Source organism: Muscardinus avellanarius (genome assembly GCF_963383645.1).
Source record: "Muscardinus avellanarius genome assembly, chromosome: 1".
In the NCBI taxonomy this organism is placed as follows: domain Eukaryota; kingdom Metazoa; phylum Chordata; class Mammalia; order Rodentia; family Gliridae; genus Muscardinus; species Muscardinus avellanarius.
In genome coordinates, this window is record NC_137786.1 from 195,951,616 (window position 1) to 195,976,914 (window position 25,299).

The 25,299-nt window shown below is 36.6% G+C and overlaps 1 protein-coding gene across 3 annotated transcripts in view; it reads left to right on the top strand.

The window, feature by feature from the left end:
* NELL1 (neural EGFL like 1) overlaps window positions 1-25,299 on the top strand; it is a gene marked incomplete at both ends in the record, with an annotated part of 934,260 nt that overhangs the window by 284,093 nt on the left and 624,868 nt on the right. For all 3 annotated transcript variants that reach the window (XM_080695282.1, XM_080695280.1, XM_080695281.1), the window contains one exon: window positions 10,951-11,079. In XM_080695282.1, the coding sequence (XP_080551408.1) occupies window positions 10,951-11,079 (129 nt within the window). The remainder of the gene's footprint in view (window positions 1-10,950; window positions 11,080-25,299) is intronic.

The window sequence follows — 25,299 nt, forward strand, 5'->3', positions numbered from 1 at the left end:
TTTGAAGTGCTCTAAAGATTTAGTCATCAACTCAACAAATATTAGTTGATGCCTATAATGTACTGAGCACAAGGTCAAAACTTGCATTGTGATTTTACTTAAGTAGGTGAGCTTCCAGTGGGAAGATAGAAACTACTAAAATATAGAAAGAAATGTATTATTAGCAATAACTATAATAATACAGATTAGGGTGACAAATGTGAGGGGATAATGGATCTTAATGTTGACTTGGGAAATAAGAAAGGCTTTTGAGGGAGGGAGGGAGGGATGGAGGGAGGGAGGGAGAAAGAGAAAAAAGAGAGAAAGAGATTGATTATCTATCTATATATCTATCATCTATCTCTAGTTGTTTTAAAAATTATTAAGCCAGGCATGGTGGTACATGCTTGTAATCCCAGCATTTGGGAGGCTGAGACAGGAGGATCTAAGTAGCTTGAGGACACCTCAGCTACTTAGTGAAGCCCTTTGCAACTCAGTGAGAGACCCTGTTTAAAAACAAAGAATAAAAAATAGGGCTGTAGGTATAGCTTGGGGGTAGAATGCCTCTGGATTCCAATTTCAGTACTGCAAAAAAAATGTTGCTTTTCAAAATTTCCCAGCCTTATTAAGTATAATTGACAAATAAAATCATATGTATTTATGGTTGCAAAATGATGTTATATCATCTGCAAAGAAAGAATGTTGCCTTTACATTTGCATATGTTATGTCCAACTATTAGAAAATAAAGGCTCTTTTAATTTGAATAAAAATATGGAAGTGAAAAAAGCAAAATGATGTTTGATTTATGATTTCATTGAGAAATTATTCAGTCATTCTCATTAGCATATTCACCTCACATAGTTATCATTTTTGTAGATGTAAGAACATTTAGACCTATGTTCAGAAATTTTCCATTGTTTCTCAAATGCACATTATTATTAACTGCAGTCACCATTCTGTGCAATATATTTTCAGAACATACTCATCTTGATTAACTGAAACCATGTATCTTTGGATGAATATCTCCCAACACTTTTCCCTTGCCCCATGAGTAGATTACATTTAATTCTCTAAGTTTGAAGGCTGAGTAAAAATTTATTCCAGCAGGGATGTATAATAATGTTCTGAGATGGTAAAACAAGTTTACAAAGGCCATGTATCAGAAAAGAGATTGGCACACTAGAAGAAAGGCTGATGTGGTTGGAAGTGTTGGATGGGGAGGTGTTATTTATTTTAATTCTAATTTAAGGATTTTGTATTTCTCTTAAGTTAAATGGGAAGTCCTTGGAAGATTTTTAAAGGAGAAAATGACATGGCTCAATCTATGTTTTAAAGAATCCTTTTGTGTAGAAAATAGATTAGTGGCAAGAAGGGGAACAGAAAGTTAAATGAAGTGATATTAATTTGAGAGTAATAATAGCATGGAGTAGGATGAGTTTTTCTTATTATTGTTATGGAGTAGAAGAGAAAGAGATATTTATGAAAAAAATCTTAGAATATAGCTCAGTGGTAGGGTGCTTGCCTAGACTTTGTGAGGCTCTGTGTTCAAGCCCAGTATAAACACACACACACACACACACACCTTGAGGAGGCTGGCATTTAAAGAATATGGGCAAAGCTGACTTCTTTTTTCTGATTTGGGTATTCAAAGGTACATTCAAATGATTCTGAAGAACCTGAGGAGCATGGTTAGGGAAGTAAGATTAAGCGTTCAGTATTATCTGGGTGAGATGTAAGATGTCTTTGAGGACATCCAGAAGCATGGTACTGGACTATCAGCTATGACATAAACTGGCTAGAATGATACATGCTAAACAGTCATTGTTCTTTCCTGTGCTGTCTGGGAACCATAATCCTTCATTATAGCTTTTAGAGAAGGGTAAATGTTCTTAACCCATGTCTATACATGATTGAGCCCAATTATTGGCCCACATTTAATTTTTGGTAATAATAGAGTAAGAATAGATTACCAGAACCTATTTGGTCCTAAATAGACATATTTAAAATGATTCACAGAACACAGAAGAATTATTATCTACAAACTTTATCAGAGAGTAATCATTACTATTTGTTTATGCCCCTGAGTATTGAAATCTTAGTAGAATTATATTCTTTGTGGTTCTTTTTATTTTTTGGGGGGTCTGGGGCTGGAACCCAGATGCATTTGACCTCCAAGCTACACCCCTGCCCAATTTTTTTTTTTATTCTTTATTTTGAAACAGGGTCTCACTGAGTTGTGAAGAGCCTCACTAAGTAGCTGAGGCTGTCCGCAAACCGCAATCCTTCAGTCTCAGCCTCCCAAATGCTGGGATTCCAAGTGTGCGCCACCATGCCCGGCTCTTCTTTGTGGTTCTAACAAGAACTTTAGAGTCAAGTTGTGACTGTTACTTACTGGCTGCATTAGCTTGTATAAAGTCCCAGACACATAAATATAGCTGGAGGATGAAAGCAGAAGAGAGCGAGCAAGCAAGAGCGAGAGAGAGAGCGAGAGAGAGCGAGAGAGAGCGAGAGAGAGCGAGAGAGAGCGAGAGAGGGAGAGAGAGAGAGAGAGAGAGAGAGAGGACAAAACAGACATCTACTGAAGAGAAATAATCTGGAAAGAAAACTGTATCTTTATTGTTATGATAAGAAAAAGCCATTAACAGGATTCTGAAAACTGGAGAATGAATTGGGGATTTATGATTTGGCAGCTCACTCAGATGCTAAGGTGGGGTTTTAAGACTGATGATCACCAGCTGGGGTGATGAAAATGTTATAAAACTGGATTGTGGTGATGGCTGCAAATCGTGTAAATTTACTAAAAAATCATCAAACTATTGATTTACAATAGGTGAATTTCATGGCATGTAAATTATACCTCAATAAAAATGTTTAAAGAAAGACATATGGTGACTAGTAAATGAGTCAAATTTGTCTTCTGGTTGGCTGTGGTGGGGGATTGCATGCCCCTGCAGATCCAGCCATCTATCCATTCAATCATTAATTTACCCACCCATGCTTCTGCCCATCCGTTTGCCCATACATCCACAAGTCATGCATTTAATTTGCCTTGTGCAGAAACGTTCAATTGAGCAGACATAGCCTGTGGCTTAAAGGAGTTGGAGTGATTAAATCAGGCTTTTTATTAAGATTTGGAATTACTTAGCTGAATATATGTTTTTTTTGTTTGTTTGTGTGTGTGTGTGTGTGTGTGTGTGTGTGTTTGAAAGTGAAAAGAAACCTAAATTGTATTCTGGTTGAATATGCACATGTATATATCCTGTGTGGGGGGGGGGGTTACTAAAACTGAACCCAGGAGCATTCTACCTCCGACCTATATCTTTAGGTTTTATATGGTCTCATTGAGTTGCTAAGGCTGGTCATGAACTTGAAATCCTCCTGTCGCAGCTTCCCAAGGACTAAGATTGCAGGCATGAGCCACCATGTCTAGTTGCATATATCTTCTGGACTGTAGAATGCTTAGAAATTCAGCACTCTTGGAATGACAGTGGAACAGCACAATGAGTAAAACTAATTCCAGTGAAACCTGGGTTATGGCTCTGTGGCTTTTCACAAGCTTTACAGAAGTAGCGCTCAGTTCTGTAAACTTCACTTGCTTAATTCTATAATCAGCTGCTTATAGAATTAAATGGGATAATGCATGTAAAATATACTTAGCTCATTGCCAAGCTCATAGTAGTACTCAGTGAAGATTGTTATTATTATACCTGTGTCAGATTACTTGAAGTTCTCCATACTCACCCTTCCTTTTCCTCAGGGACTCTAATCTTATTATTACCACTAGGATCCATCATTCTCCTTCTCGTGTTTATGTCTATTTTAGTTTTGCATCATCTAAAAAAGATTCTTCTGTTTCTGAATCACTATGACAGTTTGTCCTGCACATATCTCACTTAACATAAGGCTGCCCTTTATTGATGTTACCTCCCTCCTTCCATATGTGAATTTTTTCTCCTTAAATTATATACTTTCCCTGTGGGCAGAGTGTATTTTAAATATCTTTGCATTGTTGCCAGATGCTTTCTCACAGAGTAGATGCCTATAACTATTGAGTGAATAGTTGCTTGCTCACTCACATGCAGAAAGGTAAGTGGGCATTGAATAAATATTGCTTACACAGAGGCCTGCATTTGTTAAACAAACATGGTTTGGGCACAGTGGTCAGGTTCAACCAAAGTGGATTTGTCTTAAGGTTGGTTTCCCCATGGCCTCTTTATTGTCCTTGAAATACATTTTACCCAGTTCCCTGCTTTGTGAGTTGACATAGCACATGCATGATAGAGAGATATGCATTGTAAGATCTTTATTAACCAAAATTCTTTTTTTAAAACTTTTTATTGGTACAATGTTAGTCATGTATCTTAATGGAGTAGAAGACAGTAGAGCCATACATGCACACATCACCCAATTAGCCCTTACCCAATTCCTGCCTCATTTCTTCCCCCTCCCTCATTCTCATGTTTGGCTTAGTGATTGACTTTGATGTATTAATGTACATCATGAATATTAAGAATTTCCTTCTTTACCCCTCCCATCCTCTCAGGTTACCTTTTGCTATTCTATACTATCTCCTTCTTCATCTAGAGTTCCTTCTATGACCCATTTTATCCCTAGACTTTGCATATTAGGGAGATCATCTGATTTCTTTTTTGTGACTGACTAATCTCAGCATAGTGTCCTTAAGTTTCATCCACTTCCCTGTAAATGATATAATTGTGTTTTTCTTTCTTTATGGATGAATAAAATTCCATTGTGTACATATCCCACAGTTTTGTAATCCATTCATCTGTTGATGGACATTTTGGCTGGTTCCATAGTTTGGCAATGGTGAATTGTGCAGCTATGAATATAGATACACATGCATTAGTTTGGTAGTTTGGTTTCCATTCTTTCAGATAGATACCCAGAAGTGGTATTGCTGGATCATATGGTAAGTTCATTCCCATTCTTCTGAGGATCCTCCATACAGTTTTCCAAAGTGGTTCCACTAATTTGAAGTCTCACCAACAATGTAGTAGAGTTCCCATTTCTACACATCCTGGCCAGATTTTTTTTATTATTTGTATTTTGAATAATTGACATTCTAGTTGAAGTTAGGTAAAAGCTAAGGGTAGTTTTGATTTGAATCTCTCTGATTGCTAATGATGTTGAGCATTTTTTCATGTGTTTATTGGCCATTTGAATTTATTCTTTGTGAGGTGTCTATTTAGTTCTCTTGACAATTTTTTTGATTGGGTTATTTGTTTTCTTAGTACTGAGTTTCTTGAGTTCTCTATATAGTCTAGTTATTAGTCCTTCATCAGAGGAGTAGGTGGCAAAAATTTTCTACCATTCTGTTGGCTTTCAGTTGAGATTATTGATAGTTTCCTTCACTGTACAGATGCTCTTCAGTTTCATGCAATCTCATGTATTGATTCAACTCTTAGTCTTTTATGCCTTTGGGGTCTTGTTGAGAAAGTTTTTACCTATGCCTATGTGTTGCAGTATTGGACCTATGCCCTTTTCAAGAAGCCTCAAGGTCTCTGGTCTGCCTGGCTTATGTGATTTTGTGTGTGTGTGTGTGTGTGTGTGTGTGTGTGTGTGTGTGTGTGGTACTTGGGGTGGAACCCAGAGGCTTTTCTACCTCTGGGCTATACTTTATTTGGAAACAGGGTTTCACTAAGCTCTGAGAGCCTCACTAAGTAGCTGAGGCTAGCTTGGAACCTGTGTGATCCTCTTGTCTCAACCTGTCAAGCAGTGGGATAACAAGCGTGCGCTACCACACATGACTCATGTGATTTTTAGAAAAAAATATTGTTTACAACAGAGTTTGAGGGGTTTTGTTCCAGGCTATCAAATGTATATAGAAAGAAAATGACAATTGAAATCTCCTAGAAAGACAGAGGAAAGAAACAAAGGATATGTGTGATAAAAGATGAGGATATCATGTTTATTAAAACATCAAAATGAAGAAAAATATGAAAAGTTACTTATAGATCAATTCTGACATGAGAAGTCTAGGCATGTACTCTGGCAAAGAGAGCTGTGATGCCTAAAATTGCACATGTGGTAATAAAAACATCCAAGTTCTTTTAGTTGTAATTTTTATTACAAGCCTTTCAAGTCCATGTGGAAGAGTTCTCTGCTTTTCAGAGGCTCCAGATTTCTAACTTGTTAAGTTCTTACATTGAAGCAATCACCACTTAACAAATCACGGGTAGTGAGGCTGAATGTAATACCATGCCCACTAAGGCTATGAATTTACTTCCAAATGTCCCAAGAAAGGCCACATCTTTTATTTATTTATTTAATTTTGTGGTAGTAGAGATTTGAACCCAGGGACATTCTACCTCTGTGCTACAACCCCAGCCTTATTTTATTTTTAAAGAAAAATTCACTAAATTGCAGAGGACTTCACTAAATTGCTGGGACTGTTTGTGAACCTGCCATCCTCCCATCTCAGCTGCCCAAGTACTGGGATAACAAGAGTGCACCACCAAACCTGGCTTCACTTTTTGTTTGTTTTTGCTAGATTTTCTATTAAAAGGCAATGTGACATAATGGAAAGTGAATGTACATGGGAGTTATCTAGGCCTAATTTAGAATGCTGGCATATCTACTTATTAGCTATGGGTTTGCAAGTTTGAGCTTCTCTTTTCTTATCTTGAAGCTAAGAAAAACAACATTATTCAATTATTTTGAACTTTAACCATCATTGCTGGCATCATCATCGTTGTCGTCGTCGTCGTCATCATCATCATCATCATCATCATCATCATCATCATTGATACCAGTTTTTTTACTTCTTTAGTATGTATCAGAAACTGTTCCAAGTGCTTTACATCTAATAGTTCATTTAAACTTCTTAACAACATACTAATAAGGCATATGATACTGTTACCCTTACATAAAATATCTAGTAAAAAGCTAGGCATATTATAGGTGCATATATTATTACTACCACTACTACTACTACTACTACTACTACTACGACAACAACGACGATGACTACTACTACTATTACTATTTAAAAAATAATTATTGTCTTATAGACTAAGTACCCCCTAAATGTTATTGGTTTAATATTTTATTTCAAAGAAAAATATAGAATCCCATCTCTGGAAGGAATTAAATTTGGAGTCTATCTACTTCAGTAGATATATATTTATAAGCTACAGATTTTTATTTCCAAGATCCATATGTCAAAAATATAAAATCATAACTTCTCTATTTGAATCAGGGGCTGGGAAATTGAACCCCATGTAATAATTTATCTGTGCCCAGGTTCCTGAGAAGCATAGTTTGAAAATCACTGATGTGATTCATTCTTGGTATACATACCTAGATAGGCAAAATCATTTATAGTGTTTAACTGTATATAGTGAAATGATAAATTAGGTCTCATCAGTCCTATATCCAATATTTTCTATGAGACCACAATATGTGATATAATAATTGTTCATTAAAACATACTGATTTAAAGATAATAAAACACATTTTTAATGTGTGATGCTGAGGACCAAACCTAGGGGCAGTCTATTTCTGAGCTACATCCTCAGCCATTTTCTAACTTTTTTTTTATTTGGAATAGGATCTCCTTAAGTTGATGAGGCTGGTTTTAAACCTTGAATTCTCCTATTTCAGCCTTCCAAATATTGGTATTACAGATGTGCACCACTATACCTGGCTCATATATCTTATCATATTTGAATTTTATAATTAATTTCTTTTAAAAAATTTTATTATTGTATTTTAGTCATACATCTTAATGGGATAAAAGACTTGTGTAGACATACATGCACACATCACCCAATTAGCCCTTACCCAATCTCTACCCCATTCCCTTCCCATCCCTCCTTTCCATGCTTGGCTTAGTGATTGACTTTGTTATGTTTGATTAAGTACATCATTTCAATTTTAGGTACAACCTATTTCTCCTACTTTACCCTAAAATGCTATAGATTATATAAACATCTTTAATTGGACATGGCAGTAGAGTAAGGGCAGAAAATAAAATAAAACCTAGAAATGTTGAAAAGATGTGATGGGATTAAACTAGATAAGTACACTGTATTTGGCATTTTCCCTGAGAGTACTTTCTAGTCCTTGGTGATAGGATGTGGTGTTTAATGGACACTGTGTAAGAAGATAGGAGACAGCTCAGCGCTAGTTTGAGATGCTTAAATAAGAACATTGAGCAATGAATCCCTCAGTGGGTCAACTAGGAACAATGCTTGCCAATCAGTTATGACTCTAGATTGGGGTCTAGAGGAGAAAAGGTTGCATCCTTGAAAGTTTAGGGGTGAAATCTATTCTACCTGTGTGGCTCAATTTTCATCCTCAAGGCAGAAATGTAGTTTAAAGAAGTATTGCCTTGATGATTCCCTTAGGCAACTGACAGAACCAAACAGAAATTCTTTTAGAAGAAATGCATTTTAAAACCCACGCTTCAATAATTCTCACAGATTATATTCTAAATGACATGAGCCCACAGATAAAAGAATCACTCAGAACACAAGAAAATAAACCATGCATGATACTCATCATCCACAACAAACTGTAAAATAAGGTACACAAAGATGGAGATGTCAAAATTATATTAAGTATGCATGTGTCATGTGCTTAAAGAAATAAAAAAGAAAAGATGAAAGAATAGGGACTGTCAAATTTGACCAAAGAGATAAAAAAATTAATTATAATTATAGAAAATAAGAATTATTTAAAACAATCTGAGTGGCTGAAACAGAATGTGACAAAAACCAAGAGATACATCTTAAAAATATATAAGGATACCACACAGAATTCAGCATAGAAAAAAATAAAGATTATAATAGCAAATCTAATATTCATGAAGGAGAGCTCAAGAAAGAACATATATCCAGTTAGAATTCCAAAACGAAGAAAGAGAGAAAGTGGTGATGAATGTTTGAAGAGGAATACTTGAGAATTTTCTAAAATGGTGTGAAATTTTATCAACTCTCAGGTTTCCAAATTTCAAGGAAATCCTAAAAAAAAAAATTCACTGATTGACTCTATCACTGTGTACCCCATTAAAATGTATGACTACAATGTACCAATTAAAAATTTAAAAAAAGTTATAAAAAGTATTAAAATAAATTTATACCTATAAACCTTAGTGTAAAACAAAAATTACAGAACAAAAGCAACAGGGCAAATGAAACAACCAATGATCCAAAGAAGTATCTTTTACAGATTTTTTCTGTGTATTTGTGGTATTGGAGATTGAGCCCAGGGGTATTCTACCTCTGAGGTACACCACTGACCATTTTTATTTTCTATTTTGTAACAGGGTCTCAGTGGTGGAGGACCTCACTAAGTTGCTTAGGCTGACTGTGGACCTGTGATCCTCTTGTTTCAGCCTTCTATGTACTAGGAGTATAGGCATGTGCCACCAGGCCCAGCACTAAGAGATCTTAAAAGTATCCACGGAAACTTAAAAGTGCCATTTACAAATGAATGTCAGCTTAAAAACTGACTAAAGTAAGAATAGAAGCTATAAAAAATAGAATATCTTCAAAATGTCAAGGTTGAGTAATTATATACCGAGTAACACTATTTTTCAAGTATGAGGATGATCTATAGACATGTTGAGACAAACTAAAATTGATCAGTCATTATAAAAATCCTCAGTAAAGAAACATTTTTGTTTTGGGCATCTTTGTCAAAAATCAATTGGCTATAGGCAGAGGGAAATGCACCAAATGCTGTGTGCATGTATGAAAGTATCACTTTGAATCTCACTATGATGAATAATTAAAGGCACCAACAAAAGTATACAAAAACAGAAACTTCTAAAGTATAATTTAAGAAGAAAAAGATAAATCTGAAAGGAATGGGAAGAATTGAGCTAGAAATGTTGAACAAACAAAATGTCAAGTATGTAGTTAAAAATCATGTCCTAGAAAACATGTTTAAAACATGTTTTTAGCATCCTTGCTTATAATTAAAAATCTCAAAGTAACTAAAATGTCGATTTGCAGCATAAATTTATAAAATAAAATTTGGAATATTCATACCATGAAATATTATACAGCATTGTCAAATGAACGCCATAAAATATTGACATGAGTAATACAAAAAAGCACATCATACAAGATGTGTGCAGTATGATTGCATTCATGGGATCTTTAAAATTAAAAGCTAAATGATTTTTTTTTAGGAATAAGTATCTACATATGTTAAAACTACAAATATATGTAAGAGTGATTAGCATAAAATTCAATATGGTTTTCTCTTGTGTCTGGGAAAAGGATTCATTATGGTGATGTAGTCAAGGAGTACTGATAATATTTTCATTGTATTTATTTAGTTTTATAAATTCATATATTTATGTACATTATTATATATACATTTTACAGTAAAAAAAATTATTATAAAGTCTACTCTAAACTGGGTGTGTTGGCATATGCTTGTAATCCCAGTACTTGGGAGGCTGAGACAGGAGGGTTGCAGGTTTATAGCCAGCCTCAGCTACTTAGTGAGACCCTCCACAACTTAGTGAGTCCCTGTTTCAAAATAAAGAATACAAAATAAGGCTGGGGTGTAACTCAGAGGTAGACTGCTCCTGAGTTCCATCCCTAGTACTGCAAATGAACAAAAAAATAAAAACAAAACACAAAAACGTCTACTATATAGGTAAGAAGTCTATAGGTAAGAAGTTAAAATAACAAATAATATAAATTCAACTCTATAGGTGACAAGAGAGAATTTAGGATTAGCAAAGAAAAGGCTTTCAGGTATTAACAACCTAAGCAAATCTGAATATCAGGGGGGAAAAAAAATCTCTTAACCATGGGATGGTCCAAAGTTTCTTATATTTATTCTTCAACCTTATACCTAGCCACTCTTGCTTATTGCCAAGTTATATTTTTAATGTATAATGACATATAATAAAAAAGTTTCAAACTTTATTATTTGGAGGTCTTTTATTTCCTTCTTCCCTGATATAAAATTTTATTTTCATCTTCTAGGTCATAACTTTTGTGCTGAAGCACCCAAATGTGGTGAAAACTCAGAGTGTAAAAACTGGAATACAAAAGCTACTTGTGAGTGCAAGAATGGTTACATCTCTGTCCAGGGAGACTCTGCCTACTGTGAAGGTAAGAAAGGCATTTGATGAAGTCATTTGTGGGAAACTGACTGAGAAATGTATTCCTAGACCTAAAGGAAACAGTATCAACTACTTCAGGTACTTTGTTTTCCTAGTTCATCCAGGCTGCTTGACATGAGAAAGCAAGGTCTTTGAAGGTAGTTATGAAACACAGCAAATAAAAACAACAGTATATACAAAATACTGCTTTTCACTGTATATAAAAATCACCAAAAACAGCCATAAGCACATCATTTTCTATTTTCTTATTTAAGGATATTGTCATTTTCAAATTCAATGTCTGCATTATGTGGTGCATTCTCTTTTTAAATTACACTACCCATCTGTCTTCTCCTTTACTTGACAACACCAGAATTTTATTCATTGAAAATTTTATTGACTTTTTCACATACATATAATTACTAAGCTTTCTAACTATCCTGATGACTGGCTTTATTATGTTGGCATATGGACCAATACCCTTACAATGAGTTTATGTCCTTGCACATGACCCACATGTCCACTCTAAAGAGCGGAACAACTCCTCTGTCTAGGCAAACACCCCTTTTCAAGCTTAGCACTCCACCCTGCTGGTGGTGAGCTTTAAATACCCCTTTATCATGCAGAGGAGAGTCAGCTAAACCCCCTTCTGTATGTATGGTGCCATAAAACCTGAACCCATCCATTGCTAAGGTGAATGCAGGCCTCCTCCTATCAGTTTAGAGAAGTTCTAATAGGCAGAGTGGTGGCTGTTTCCGTATTTGTCCCCCGTTCCTAGCATTGCAATTATTCCTTTTGTCTTCACTGATAACATAGAGAGCCATGGTGCTCTCTTTATTCAGGAAGGAAGCTGCCTTGGATTGGATGACTGTTATAAGATCTTGTTCCTCCTCTGCAAGTATTTGCTTCTTCAGTGGTTCCAGTGTTCTTAAGTAAAGCCAATATTAATAGATTACAGTGAGGCTAAATCACTTTCCATTCTGCTGTTTTATATTATTGACTACTGCTTAACTTCAAAACCTCTTCAGTGGTTATGGAAATACATATAATCCCTTCTAACAGTCAGTTCCTGGCAGGTATCCTCTGTTTTAATTTCTGCTGGAAGACTTCCTTTATTACCACCTTCCTTCTCATTAGCAATGTTCTAATAAATGAGTTCTTTTTTCCTCTTATTTTTAACTTTCTTTTCCTTTGTGCCAACCCCACAGATATTCACTTGATTAGAAGGACATGGCACTTGGTGACTGAAGCTTCCCCTTTGGCCATGAAACTTTTCATTTAGCCTTTAATATTGTCTTGGCTACTTATTAATTTGTGAGGAAGAGATTAGTAATTTTGATGCTTCACATTAGTATCATCTTTTAGATTTTTACCTTCTGTTATTCTCTATCAAAACTTAAAGTCATTAAAATGTTTAAATGTGGATACTGTTCCTTCCATTCACCACGAAAAAAAATCTACAACCAAGGTAATGGCCAAAGAAACTTACTCTTACCTTTTACTGTATATGGGAATAGACTGAATAGTTATAAAAAAGATGATAATAGAAACCTCAGAATATTCTGAATCCTGGTTCTTCCACTGTCAGGCCTTTGTATGCATCTCATTTCTAACCTCTCCTTAGCTATTGAGACCTGGAAGAATATGGGAGAAGATTACTGGTGCTAATGCTGTTTGGGACTCTGATTCTCTCTTCATTGATACCATTTTTATTGCATGAATTCAGTGCCAAGAGAAGCCATCTGTGATACTAAGCTTGCCCTTTCTGTGTGAAGCTTTATTTTATTGATTATGTTGAGTGGTTTTAAGTCTGTATCACTGTTTTCTTGGACATGCTCCTGTTGAGCTCAGGGTATGAACCTGGCCTCTGGCCAATGTGCATTGTAGTGTCACATTGGGAAATAGTGATGTTTTTCACTCTATCATGGAGACTTACCTCAAGTTTCAGGGAACTTGTTCATGGAGACAAGGATAGCACCTAAGAAGAAATAGCTAAATGTTGGATTCCTCCTAGTCTTGAAGAATAGAGCTTAGGGAGTAGAAGAGGGATCAAATACTGGGCATCCTGATAGGAGGCATTCAGAGCCAAATAGAGTGAATACCAACATTTAGAACAGATGTTTCTTTTTCCATCCTATCTCTTATGATATTGAACTTTGGCCTTTGAGCTCATGTTCCTGTGATTGCATGGGTGGCTGTCATAATTTCAGTCATGGTGTCTATCTTCAGTATCCCAAATAAGGAAGGGGCGAAGGAATTAAGCTTTTTTCTGTGTGTGGTTTTGTCTTTTTTGGTCAAAGAAATTCCTTCCTAGTCCCCCAACTCTACCACTACTACATGTGGAAAATTCCCCATCTATTTTTCAGAACTGGATTGTATCCTCAATCCCTATGCACCCCAGACCAATGTTTGGAAAAGGGATGGAGATGCCCACTGCTGGTTTAGGCTAATTGTGGTCATTCCCTAGAGCTGGAGTAGGGGTTTGTGTCATGGTTTGCATTTAAAATGTCCTCCAGACCTCATGTGTTAAACAAGGCATCCAAGGGGCTTGGCTGCCAGGAAAGGGCCCTTGGGATTTGGGCAGGGACAGTGTTGTTTCTGGCCAGCTGCTGTAGCTTCTCTTCTCTCTCCTCTGCCACCATGAGCTGATAACAAGCTCTCATTCTTTCTGTCTCTGCTCCCTGCCATGATTCAATAAAGTCTCTTATATGGGGTCAGGACCTCTGAGACCATCAGCAGTATGAGCAAATCAAATTCTCCTTTCTCTAAGTTTTTCATGCCAGGTGTTTGGGTCACAGTATTGAGAATGCTGACTAAACCAGTTTTCCTTGAGATTGAATGAAATTTGTTCATTGTTTGACCCAAACAGGATGTGCCAACAGAAAAGAGTGGGAGTCATTTGTGGGAGGGTAGTCTACACCTACTCCTCTCTTCTATTAATTAATATTAGTCTAAGGCAATGTTACCAGCTCACTCCTAATAACCGCTCTTCTTGGGTACCAAAGATTCTTGGAGCCTGCGCTCACTGCATCATCTTAGCCCAGGGAGAACTAGATACTTATGAATCGCTTCATCAAATTATTTTTTACCTCGGGTAAATGGAACAAAAATGGCCCATCTTATAAAAACCACATGAAAAAGACTGGCTTGCAAATTAAAACAAAATATTACACAAATTTTCCAGGCTTTCTTGAAATGGCTATTCAGGCTCTCAGTGGAAAAGGAAGCACAAAAGGCTTTCAATTTTCTTAACTTCCTAGGGCGGTAGCAAAGCTATAGTGTATTAAGGACTCCTACTCTGTAGAGATTGTAGTAGAAACTGCCAGAGAGAAGATACCGGCTGTGGAACTTCCAGCCAATCAATAGAAGATAATAAGATCTTTTGTCTGCTGTGATACAATTCATAGAAGCTTGTTTCTTTTTGCCTCCTGTGACTCAGACAGGTGCACTCCCCATTTTGAAAACTGCTTGAGTTGGGTTTCAGTTTATGAATTTGATAGACTGAGGCTTTTTCTCTTTGTCATGGCATTTTCAATGAGTTGGTCCTAAGTACTATTTGGTATATTAGTTTTTTGTGGGTTTTTTTTGGTGGTACTGGGGTTCCTGGAAGCCCTTCTGCTTCCGGGCTACACTCCCAAACCTATTTTTATACTTTTTTTTTTAATTTTTGGAAACAGGGTCTCCTAAACCAGTGCTGCTGGCTTCGAACCTGCATGATCCTCCTGTCTCTGCCTCCCAAGAGCAGGGATTACAAGTGTGCGCCACCACGCCCGGCAATATTAGTTTAAATTAGATAGTTTCTGAGGAAAGTATAGCAAGTGGGGTCCTTATGATGGTCTTCCTGAAATTGGAATATACATAGAGTTATTTTGATGGATAAAGAAACACAATATCATATACATTCTACAATTAGCATTAAATGATAAGACCTTTTACATGCAGAGTATTTCAGTTTTCCAGACTATATGTTTTTATATATGTTATGCCTTTTTGAGACTTGTGATATCTCAAGTGAGTGAGCATTGGCCACCATTAACTGTTTTTCAAGTGCAGACACTAAGACTGAGAGTAATGAAGTCAAGATAAAATTCTCTTTATTTTTGTTCCAGAGCTATATGCCCAGGCGGATGCTATTTCCAGTCCTCCCACCATTCACCCTCTTCCAACATCACATTGTTTAAAATATTTGCTACCTCCTCAATTCATCACACTTACATCCAGTTTGGCCAAAGAAATATAAGTGGTAATGACACGTGTCATTTCAGAGTGGAAGCTCTAAGAACTTTTGCTGGATTCCATCTCATATTCTTTTCTGTCTGACACACACAAAAATCCCTCTGGCAATATTCCAGAACAGGGATTCTGCTTTAGCCAGAATTCCAGAATGAAGATGCTATAGAGCAAAGTGACAGCTGACAGGTGATGGATACATAGCATGGGTAAAAAACAGTCACGCATACCACTGGAACCTGCAGGTTTGGGGTGGGGGGCAGTTTTCTCTTACCTTTATATAACGTAGCTAAGCTTACTGATTTAATCATGTGAATTAATTAATCCTAAACTTGGGGGTTCAGAGGGATCAGCAATTTTTTAATAGAACGAGTATTGAGAGTTACCAGAAAAAAAATACAAATTGTTTCGATCATCAGTAGTCTGCTCTGACCTTGCTGCCAGGCAACAGATATTTTTATGCAGACCACAGGTATAAAATAGTGTTTTGTTATGCCAAATCCAACATGGTTAATTGAATTTCCCAATTAACATGATGGTGAGGCAGTGCATGTCAGAAGTTGATCAAATTGTCTAGTATTTACTAAGCACTTCATAGATGATAACAGTTATTATTATCATCATTATAATTAATTTGTAATATGAATGTAATGATGATCTTTTTTTGGGAAACGGAGGAGTATGTTCTCACCAAGGCCAATACTGTGAGAAAATGGGCTTCTTACCTCCACACTTGGGGATGTTGCAGGTAACAGGGGAGATTGATTTGAGAGGGAAGACCAGGTTTTGTCAGTTCTACCAGGGACACATTTTTTGCGGTAAGCATAGTAATCTATAAAGAATACATTTTTTTCCCTCAGTAAAAAATACACTAGAGCTATATTTGAGGAAACATGTTGGAAACATGTTACCTATACTGATATGATGTTATTAATTGTAATAAAACTACTAAAATGTGTGAAGCATAGCTACAATTTAGCAAGGTATTTTACATCTTTCTTTTTTGCCATGATTAGAGATGCAGGATTAGAGGCACAGAAGCTTATCCTTTGAGTTGGTCAAAGATCAGAGACCAGAAAGTGACAGGGATGAAATCTGAGTTCAGATAAGAATCAGCTTTCAGAATAGCCAAAAGGGTAGAGACAAGACTTTGTATGTTCCAGGTTAATAGAATTCATGGAGAAAATGGGCCAATGTGCTTAATTATATTTCTAATTATTCAAGAATTAATCACCTAACTCTTTGTTTTTTAATTATGTTTGCATTTAAATATTTTACATTTTACCTGAGCATCATGATCCACATCAGCTAATTCTGTGCTCAAATCTGGGCTTCAGTCTCCTATTTTGGATACGACAGGAGTCAATAGTCCCTTTCTGATTACTCATTTTTAGTAAAACCTTAACTTTTAGCTCCTGTGCCCATTTATTGGCAGGGATTCAGAGTGATTGTGACAGGAATACATTGGGGTATCTGTCCTTTTTGACTTTTTCTATCTGAACAACTCATGAAGACATCTTCTGTTACTAGGTATTACACTCTACCTTCCCTTTATAAGGCACAGAGATCTCCAGCCTTTTCTTTGTCAGAACAGCAACGTGCCATTGACATCCCGACAGTAGGTGCAGGTGGGCCTTCCTCCTGGACCTTTCTTTGATATGCCTCTTTATTCCCAAGGATACTTTACAGAAGCATCTCTTTCTGCTTTTTCCCCATATGAACATTTTCAACTCCCCATCCTCCTGCCTGACTGTGGTTTCCTTATAAGAGGACCAAAGCCTGGAAGCCTCTTCAGTGAATCTGCCTCGCTAGGCTTGGTGCTGAACAGTACCTACAGGCCAGCCCTGCAAAGATGGCATTACATTTTTTTCCCAATCATATATCACCACCTTAAGAAGTCACACTGAAACATCTATTGGCTCACTTTCAAATATTTTAGAACTTTAATATGTTTCCTGAAAAGTCATTATGCATATATTACATTATTTATAGTACTTAGCACTTTTTGGCAGCAGAAAGAAGAAGAAAAAATGAGAAGAAAAAATGAAAAGAAAAAATTTTCTGCTTACTTTTCAGGAACAAATCCAAATTTTAGAGCTTTAGAGGAAAATGGAAATTTAGTAACTTTAAGCTTTTTGGGTTACCTAAAAAGTAAATGTTTTTTGACTATCTTGAAGATGCCTAATACTTAGTTTAAAATGAGAATTTAACTCAGCTTCTGTTGTACTCTTGCTATTGCACCTGGTATTTTAATACCTGCCATAATTACAGTTTCTTGGTGAAGGTTGGCTGGGTAAACAAGAATCATACACTCAGAATGACTGGAGAAAAATAGAAGAGATCTAGTGGAAAGGACAAGATTTCTATTTGGAGCATCTGGCTTAGAAATCTTGGCTCTGTCATTTATGAAGCTAAGCACGGAACTTCATCTCTCTGTATTTTCCCTTTCTAAGACCTCTGTAGTCTCTTTTACAAATTGCTGAAAGAACTAAGATGACCAAAAAGATCTAAGACAAAATCTAGCCCAACATAGGATTTAAGAATGTTAATTAAGTTTGAATATATTACATGCTCAATTTGATACAATTAAGCCCTAATACACACGGCTCTGGGTTATGTCAGTGAGTAGTGAGGAAGCAAAGGGCTGATTCTTGGAGTTGACAGAAAGAGAGCAGAAGATAACATTCTTGTAATACCAGAGCTGTGATTACCATGAAGGATGCTCCATTGACAGGTAAATGTGAGATGCTATGAGAGATTCAAGCTAAGGCCATTGGATGAAACAGAGTTAGCAACCGGAGGGAGGGTAAGAAAGGATGGATAGAAACACTGGGAGCAGCATCTCTGAAAGCCTGAAGATTCCCAAGAGCAGAGGGGAATTTGGTATGTTTGTAACCCAGTGTGAGAGCTGGAGAGAAGGCAATGGCAGGATGGGGGCAACATGGGGAGGCCTGGTGGGATTTATGCAATTTTGATTATACTTTAAAGGCATAGAAAATTGTTGAAAAGTTTAATGAAAAGGCAGTAAGATCTAATTTGTATGTCTAAAACTTTATTCTGGTTATAGCAGCAAGTTTGGGACACTGATTTTCAGTCTATTGTGGTAATTAAGATAAGGTGTAGTGGTGAACAGGAGGTGAGATCAACAGGGTTGGTTTATTGATTGAATGTGAGGGCTAGATGGGATGTTGTGTGCAAAGTGAACGTGAGACCACATCAAACTCTGATGGCTGATTTTGTGGCCTCCACCTCTGGGTTCCGATAGGATCTTCATTAACTTCCTGTCTGTTGTCTAGGTTGAGTTATTCAAAGACTAGGGGTGTTTCTGACTTGAGTTTATATCAACAAAACCTAGCCCAGGACTTGGAGTATAGTAGTTATGTAGGACCTGCTTTCTGAATTAACTGGTAAATGAAGGAAGATATGATTGCATAAATACTTAGTGTTCTATGGATTTTTTCCATTAAGATGTTAAGCATTTCATAGATAGATCTTAATTTCTTTTCCAATTTTAATATGGAAAAAGTTATCTTGAAATGTTTTTCAATTATGACTTGCATATCTTTACAAAAATCTTACACTTCTCCTTTTAGTATTGAAGAAATTTACGAAAAGTCTCGGGCTAGATAACAGCTTCTACAAAGCTCTTGTAGATATTCAGAGACTTCTTGTTCATTTCCGGATATTTATCCTGTCTTTTTTTCTTTTTCTTTTTGTGGGTCTGGGGATGGAACCCAGAGGCATTTGACTTCCGAGCTACATCCCCTGCCCAATTTTTTATTTTTTATTTTGAAACAGGGTCTCACTGAGTTGCAGAGGGCCTCGCTAAGTAGCTGAGGCTATCTGCGATGCTCCGGTCTCAGCCTCCCTAATGCTGGGATTACAAGCATGTGCCAACACGCCCGGCTTATCCTTTTTATTTCTGCTGTCAAAGGATAGAATTTTGTCTTTTGATGTTTACCTGATTCCTCTAAATTCTAGTGAGAATTTTTCTTAACCCAATTAAAGAAACTGGCTTTGTCAGGTAGATTATAGTTCATATGTTGATGCTTTCAGGATTCTGCAAACTTATGTTTTGAATTTAACTGATATGGTAATAACTTTATATTTTTATGTTTGGGAGCAAAGAATGGGAAGGTGTATTCTTTGTATAAGCACCAGAATGCTCATGAAGATTAGGATTGTTGCTTGTTTAGTTCATTGTTGTATCTAGTTCCTTGTGAGTGCCTAGAACAGAGTGCTTGCTCAGTACATATTTGTTTAAAAATAAATGATTGTTGGTAATATGTGGGACACTTCCAGGGATTTGATTATCTTTTCTTAATGAAAAAGGAAAACCAACAATCATGCCAGGCTGTGAATTAAGCAGGTTATTGTGGTTGTTACCTTATTCAATCCCAATAAAGAAACACGACAGAGTGAAGGTTTAATCTCAGGTCCTTCTGACACCCAAAGTAAAATTCGTCAATGCAGAATGATCTAGATAAAATGTAACACTAGTTGAGTCCTGTTATGCCTTTTAAAAAGTGTAAAAGGGTATATTTTGAGTGTTCATTTTCTCCAGTCCTAGACTTTGTCAGTTTTCTTATTCCAAAGTAATATTTTCTCTGAATATATATTTGTGTTTCTGACATACAGGTCAGAAATTTTTGATAAAAAAGGTGAATGATTTATCTTTTCTTGATTGCAGACCAGCTTTGATGAATAGCAATTGTTAATATCCTTGAGCATCTTTAGTTAGTCCTCTCTGGCTGGGCTGATAATCTATAGCGGACTTGATGAATCTTTTAAGAAACTTCGACCTCATTTCTCTCTCCCTCTCTCCCTCTCCTCCACTAAGGTAGCATCTCACTATGTTGCCCAGCCTGTCCTCAAACTCTTGGTCCTCCTTCCTCAGCCTTCAAGTAGCTTGGATTATAGCTGGCAAAGGCTGTCAATGCCTCTATTGGTGTAGGGATATAAGCATTTGAAGGGAATATATTTAATGGAAAGTTTGAAATGGTTTAAAATTTAAAAGATAAAAGCTCGGGCATGGTGGCACATGCTTGTAATCCTAGCATTTGGGAAGCTGAGACAAGAGGATCTCGGTTTGCATACAGCCTCAGCTACTTAGTGAGGCCCTTTGCAACTCAGTGAGACCCTGTTTCAAAATAAAGAATAAAAAATAGGGCTGGGGATGTAGTTCAGAGGTAGAATTGCCCTGGATTCCAGTACCACAAACAAACAAACAAACAAACAAACAAACAAACAAATAAAATAAAAAAGATAAAAGCCTAAAAGCCAGGTACCATGACACATGCCTGTAACCTTAGTACTTGGGAGGCTGAGACAGGAGGATTGTGGATTTGTGCCAGCCTCAGAAACCTTAAAGAGGCCCTCCACAGCTTAGTGAAAGCCTGTTTAAAAAAAAAAAAAACCTGAGTTTGGGGTGTATCTCAGAGGTAGAATGCCTCTGGGTTCAATCTCAATACTCCCAGCCACACAAGATAAGTAAGTTATTTAGTACTTTATACATATCCATTGTCTCAATATACTTTTAAAATGTGGATTTCCTCCACCTCCCAGAAAATCCACTTTTGTAAACTACAATTCATTTATACAGAGTTTTCAGTTATTCATTAGTGCTATTCCGTTAGATAATAAAAATTAGAGGTGTTCTTTTAGAGATTTGAACATATCTAAGTGTATTACCACCCTTCTCCCCAAACCAAATGGTAATAGTTTATAGACTTCCCTGAGAATGAACTTGAAGTTTATTGCTTATTGTATGCTTATTTCTTGTGCAGCTCCTAAAATAGACTTTTCTTGTTCATAGAGCTGTGTAGGTTTGTGTTTGTGTGTGTATGTTTTTATGTTTTAGGTTTGATTTTTTTGAGCATAATTACAATCAATTTTAGCATAGACATTGAATATCCACAACATGTTGTGAATGACCAATGCACAATCGGAATTTGGCTATTGAGTGAAGGGCAGATCATTTGGAATCTATACCCTAATCCTACTTGAGGCTTTGAGATTCTCCAACAGCTACTGAGCATTGACTTCTTCTTGTTGGAAATTCAGGGTGATCACTTAATGTTCCAGTTATGTTTACTTATAGCTTTTTTCACTTTTCCTAAGAAAGGAGAGGAAAATGATTGTTTATTCAGAACAGGTATCAATACTTCATATGATGGTTAAAAAGATCATAGGAAGCTGTGTTTACTTAAATGATCTGTATGTAGAATCATCTTAATTCACACATGAAAACTAGAGTTCTGTGGAACGTGTTTTGAAAAATAGTCCTTAATGGATTTACTCTAGAGACTTTGGGGGTTTTTAAAAATCCAGAGATTCTTAGAAATATGTGGATATTTATGTGACAAATAACAGGATTTTGTATAATAATGATGGCTTGTTGTAGAAGTTTAAGAAACTTCCTTTAATGCAAACTCTATACAGCCAATTGTTTCTCTTTCATAATCTGCCTGACATATGCATTAAAATTTAATTTGAGTATTAATTAAGAAAAGAATAGTTAATAATTTGTTTTCCCTCACTTGGTAATATTTGACTGTAATGTTGCTGAAAATCATTAAGCACGTGTTTAGGTAAAATAAATATAATAAAAATATTTGTATAGTGCATGATAGCTTATAAAATATGTATGTATGTATGTATGTATGTATGGTACTGGGAATTAAACCCAAAAGGCATTATACCCCTGACTTATACCCCCAGCCCTATTTTATTTCTTATTTCCAAACAGAGTCCTGCTAAATTGCTCAGGACCTTGATAAATTGTTAAGGTTGACTTTGAACCTGTGATCCTCTTGTCTTAGCCTCCCAAGCACTGCGATACTATTTCCTTTAACCTCTATCAACTCTCAGAATGCATGGATTCTCATTAATGGACTCCTGTATAGTTAAGGAAACTAAGGCCCAGAGATGTAAAGGTACATGCTTCAAATGCAGAACCAGATCTTAAAGCCAGATAAATTAAATTTAAATCTAGCTGGGAATGGTGGCACTTGTAATCCCCACGCTTGGGAGGTGGAGACAGGAGGATAGCGCAGGTTCGAAGCCAGCCTCACTGGCTTAAGAGACCCTGTTTCCACATAAAGAGTATAAAAATAGATCTGAAGTGTAGCCCAGAGGTACAAGGGTTTCCAGGAATCCCAGTACTACAAAAAAAAAAAATTAAATCAAATTTAAGTTCAATTCTCTTTTTTTACATTGTCCTTTCTTAGAGCATTCTCAAGTATTTTACTGAATACTTACAGTGTGCATAATACTCTTACTGACATGGGGAGAAGCCTCCAAGATGTCAGAGATTCATTCACTGAATTCACATGCATTCTTCATTCATATAGCAGTTGCCCAATAAATAATTGTGGAATTTATACATGAATGAAACATATTAATTAAAATAAAATTAATTAAATAAGCATATTAATTAAAATAAAACTTGCATCTTTTTCATATTATAGCTTCAGATAAATATTTTGTTTTTATTTTATAGAAGAGGAAGCCAAGGCTTAGGTAAAATCAAGAGACTTGTTTGAGGTTATTTGCATAGTTAAGTAGTAGAGTTGGATTTCTCTGGTTCTATAATCCTAGTTCTTATTAATGTAAGAGGAAATTTAGGCTCAACTGCTAAATTTAAGTTGCATCTTCTTAGCCTGGCATGAGAATGCATTCCTGTAATCCCAGTACTTGGGAGGCTGAGACAGGAAGTTCTCAGATTCTAGGCCTACCTCAGCAATTTATCAAAGTTCCTCAATGACTTATTAGCAAGACCTTGCTTAAAAATAAAAAAATAAAAAAATAGGGGTAGTAGTGTAGCTCAGAGGTAGAGTAGCTCTGAGTTCAATCTCAAGTACCGAAAAAATGCATTCTTTTATATTGAATCCAGCTGTTTCTGTGTCAGACCACATGACTGACTCATCCCTATAGTAGACAAATTAAGACAATGCTGCTGCTGCTGACAATTAATATTTCCTCAGCATCTACTTAATGTTTGTTACTGTGATAAGCATTTTATTTTCCTTATTTCACTTAATTCTTGCAGTTATACAAGCTAGGTATTACTGTTATCCCTATAAAACCAAGGCTCTGAGAGGATTAATGATTTGCCTAAGGTTACACTGCCAACAAATATTATGTCTGAAATCCTAACCCAAGACTATATTTGTCTCTATGAAAACAAAACAAAATTGGAGTGCAAATTATCAAAAGAGTGTTAGACATGAGGTATTTTGTTTGTTTTCGGGTATTCTTTCTATTATGGTTTCTAAGTGAGTATCATTTGATATCTTACATAGAAAACAGTTTGGATTTCCTGTACACATGCTTTGAGGCCTTTCATCATATTGTAGTCATTATTTGGATTTCTCCTTCTTGCATTTCTTGTAGGTCAGCATTTGTGATTTCTGTTCCTTCTTTACTGTTCCTAATTCTCATATTTTCAAGGTTCTTATGCTTGTTTTTCAATATTTTGGCATCTTTTGTGGTTTTTATGTCTAATCCAGTCTTAGTAGTAGGAATTTAGAAGTGTCAGCATGTACACATTACTTTTTGCAATGGTGAGTGTTGGGTGATGGTGGAGGAGTTGGGGTGATGGGTGCAGGAGTCTGGTAAGGTAGAAGATATGATTAGGTTGAGGAAGAGTTTAAGTATAATAGGGTAGTATCTGGTTGAGAATTAGAGAAGGCTAGATAGTAGGACTCTTGTAGTTAGCAGAATATTTAAGTATGTAGATATGAAATACCTTGAGTATTAAACAAGGAGATACAGTAAAAGAAAATATAAGTTTAGAGAGAATAGATAAGCTAGAGTAAAGAAGCTTGTAAAAGGAGTGGGGGGGAAGGAGCAAACAAACATAAATAATGTAACAAAACAAGACACAAAAGCTAACTGTTATACATTGAAGACAAACAAAAACCAAAAGAGAAAAAAAAAGAGTAAGAAAGAGAAACAAAGGACAAAAATAAAATAAAAGAACTAGTGACCATCTGAGACAATAAATAAAACAGACAACCAAACCAAAAAAACCCAAATAAAAGAAAGCCCCAAATAAACAAACAAAACAAAAACAATCCTACTAATTTAAAAATATGGGGAGGGCACATATAATATCTGAATGTCTAATCACTGTGGTAGCTTCTGGAGTATATTTCAATGTCTCTTATTTGCTCTCTACCCTATTGTCAGCTTCTGAATCCACTCTTTGAATGTTTGAGCCCTCTCTAGCCTCTGACAGCTTTGCATTTAGGTGTCAGGGCTTCGGGAGTCACTGTTAATGAGTTCTGTTCAAGTCGTGGGTTCTGTGTATTTCCAGCCTGTAGTCTGTGCCTCTGCAGTCTCCATCTCAAGCTCAGGTCTGAACTTTCCTTCCTGCAGTGGCAGAGGGTGCCCATTGTAGTTTTGGAGAGACCCACTGTGGCCCTGTGCAGGTATTGTGCCTTGAGCACATTTCCTGTGTCTCTGGATATTGTAACTGGACCAGTCTGCCAGATTCTGCGACACACACTGGGTGCACATGGTTACCACTATGTTCAGTGGCAAACACTGGATGCACGCCGGATCCTGTGGCTCATCTGGGTGCACACTGTTACCTGTCTGCCCTGGTCTGGGGGTCTGGAGAGCTTGATGAGCTGTTGAATCCTGTGGATTTTCTGGGTGCACATAGTTACCTGATCCCCTTCCAGGTCTCTGGAGCTGTTGCTATCTACTGAGGGTGCCGCCTCTGGTGAGCGATCAGGTGTTCAGGTGCAGCGCTGCTTAAGATGTTGGAATGCTATGGCCACTTTCAAACTCATGAGGTTTTTTTTCTGAATTTCTTGGGGCTGCTGTGCCAGAACTCTAAGTTTAAGCACAAGGCTCATGATGGCGCTGGTGGCCGGCTGCATCCACAGCAGGTCCCTTGTGTGCTCGGGCTTTTTTTGCAGTGGATCTCACAGTTCAGAGTTACTGGATTCCTTCTGCCATGGTTCTTGGATCTGTTTTGGGTCATGAACTA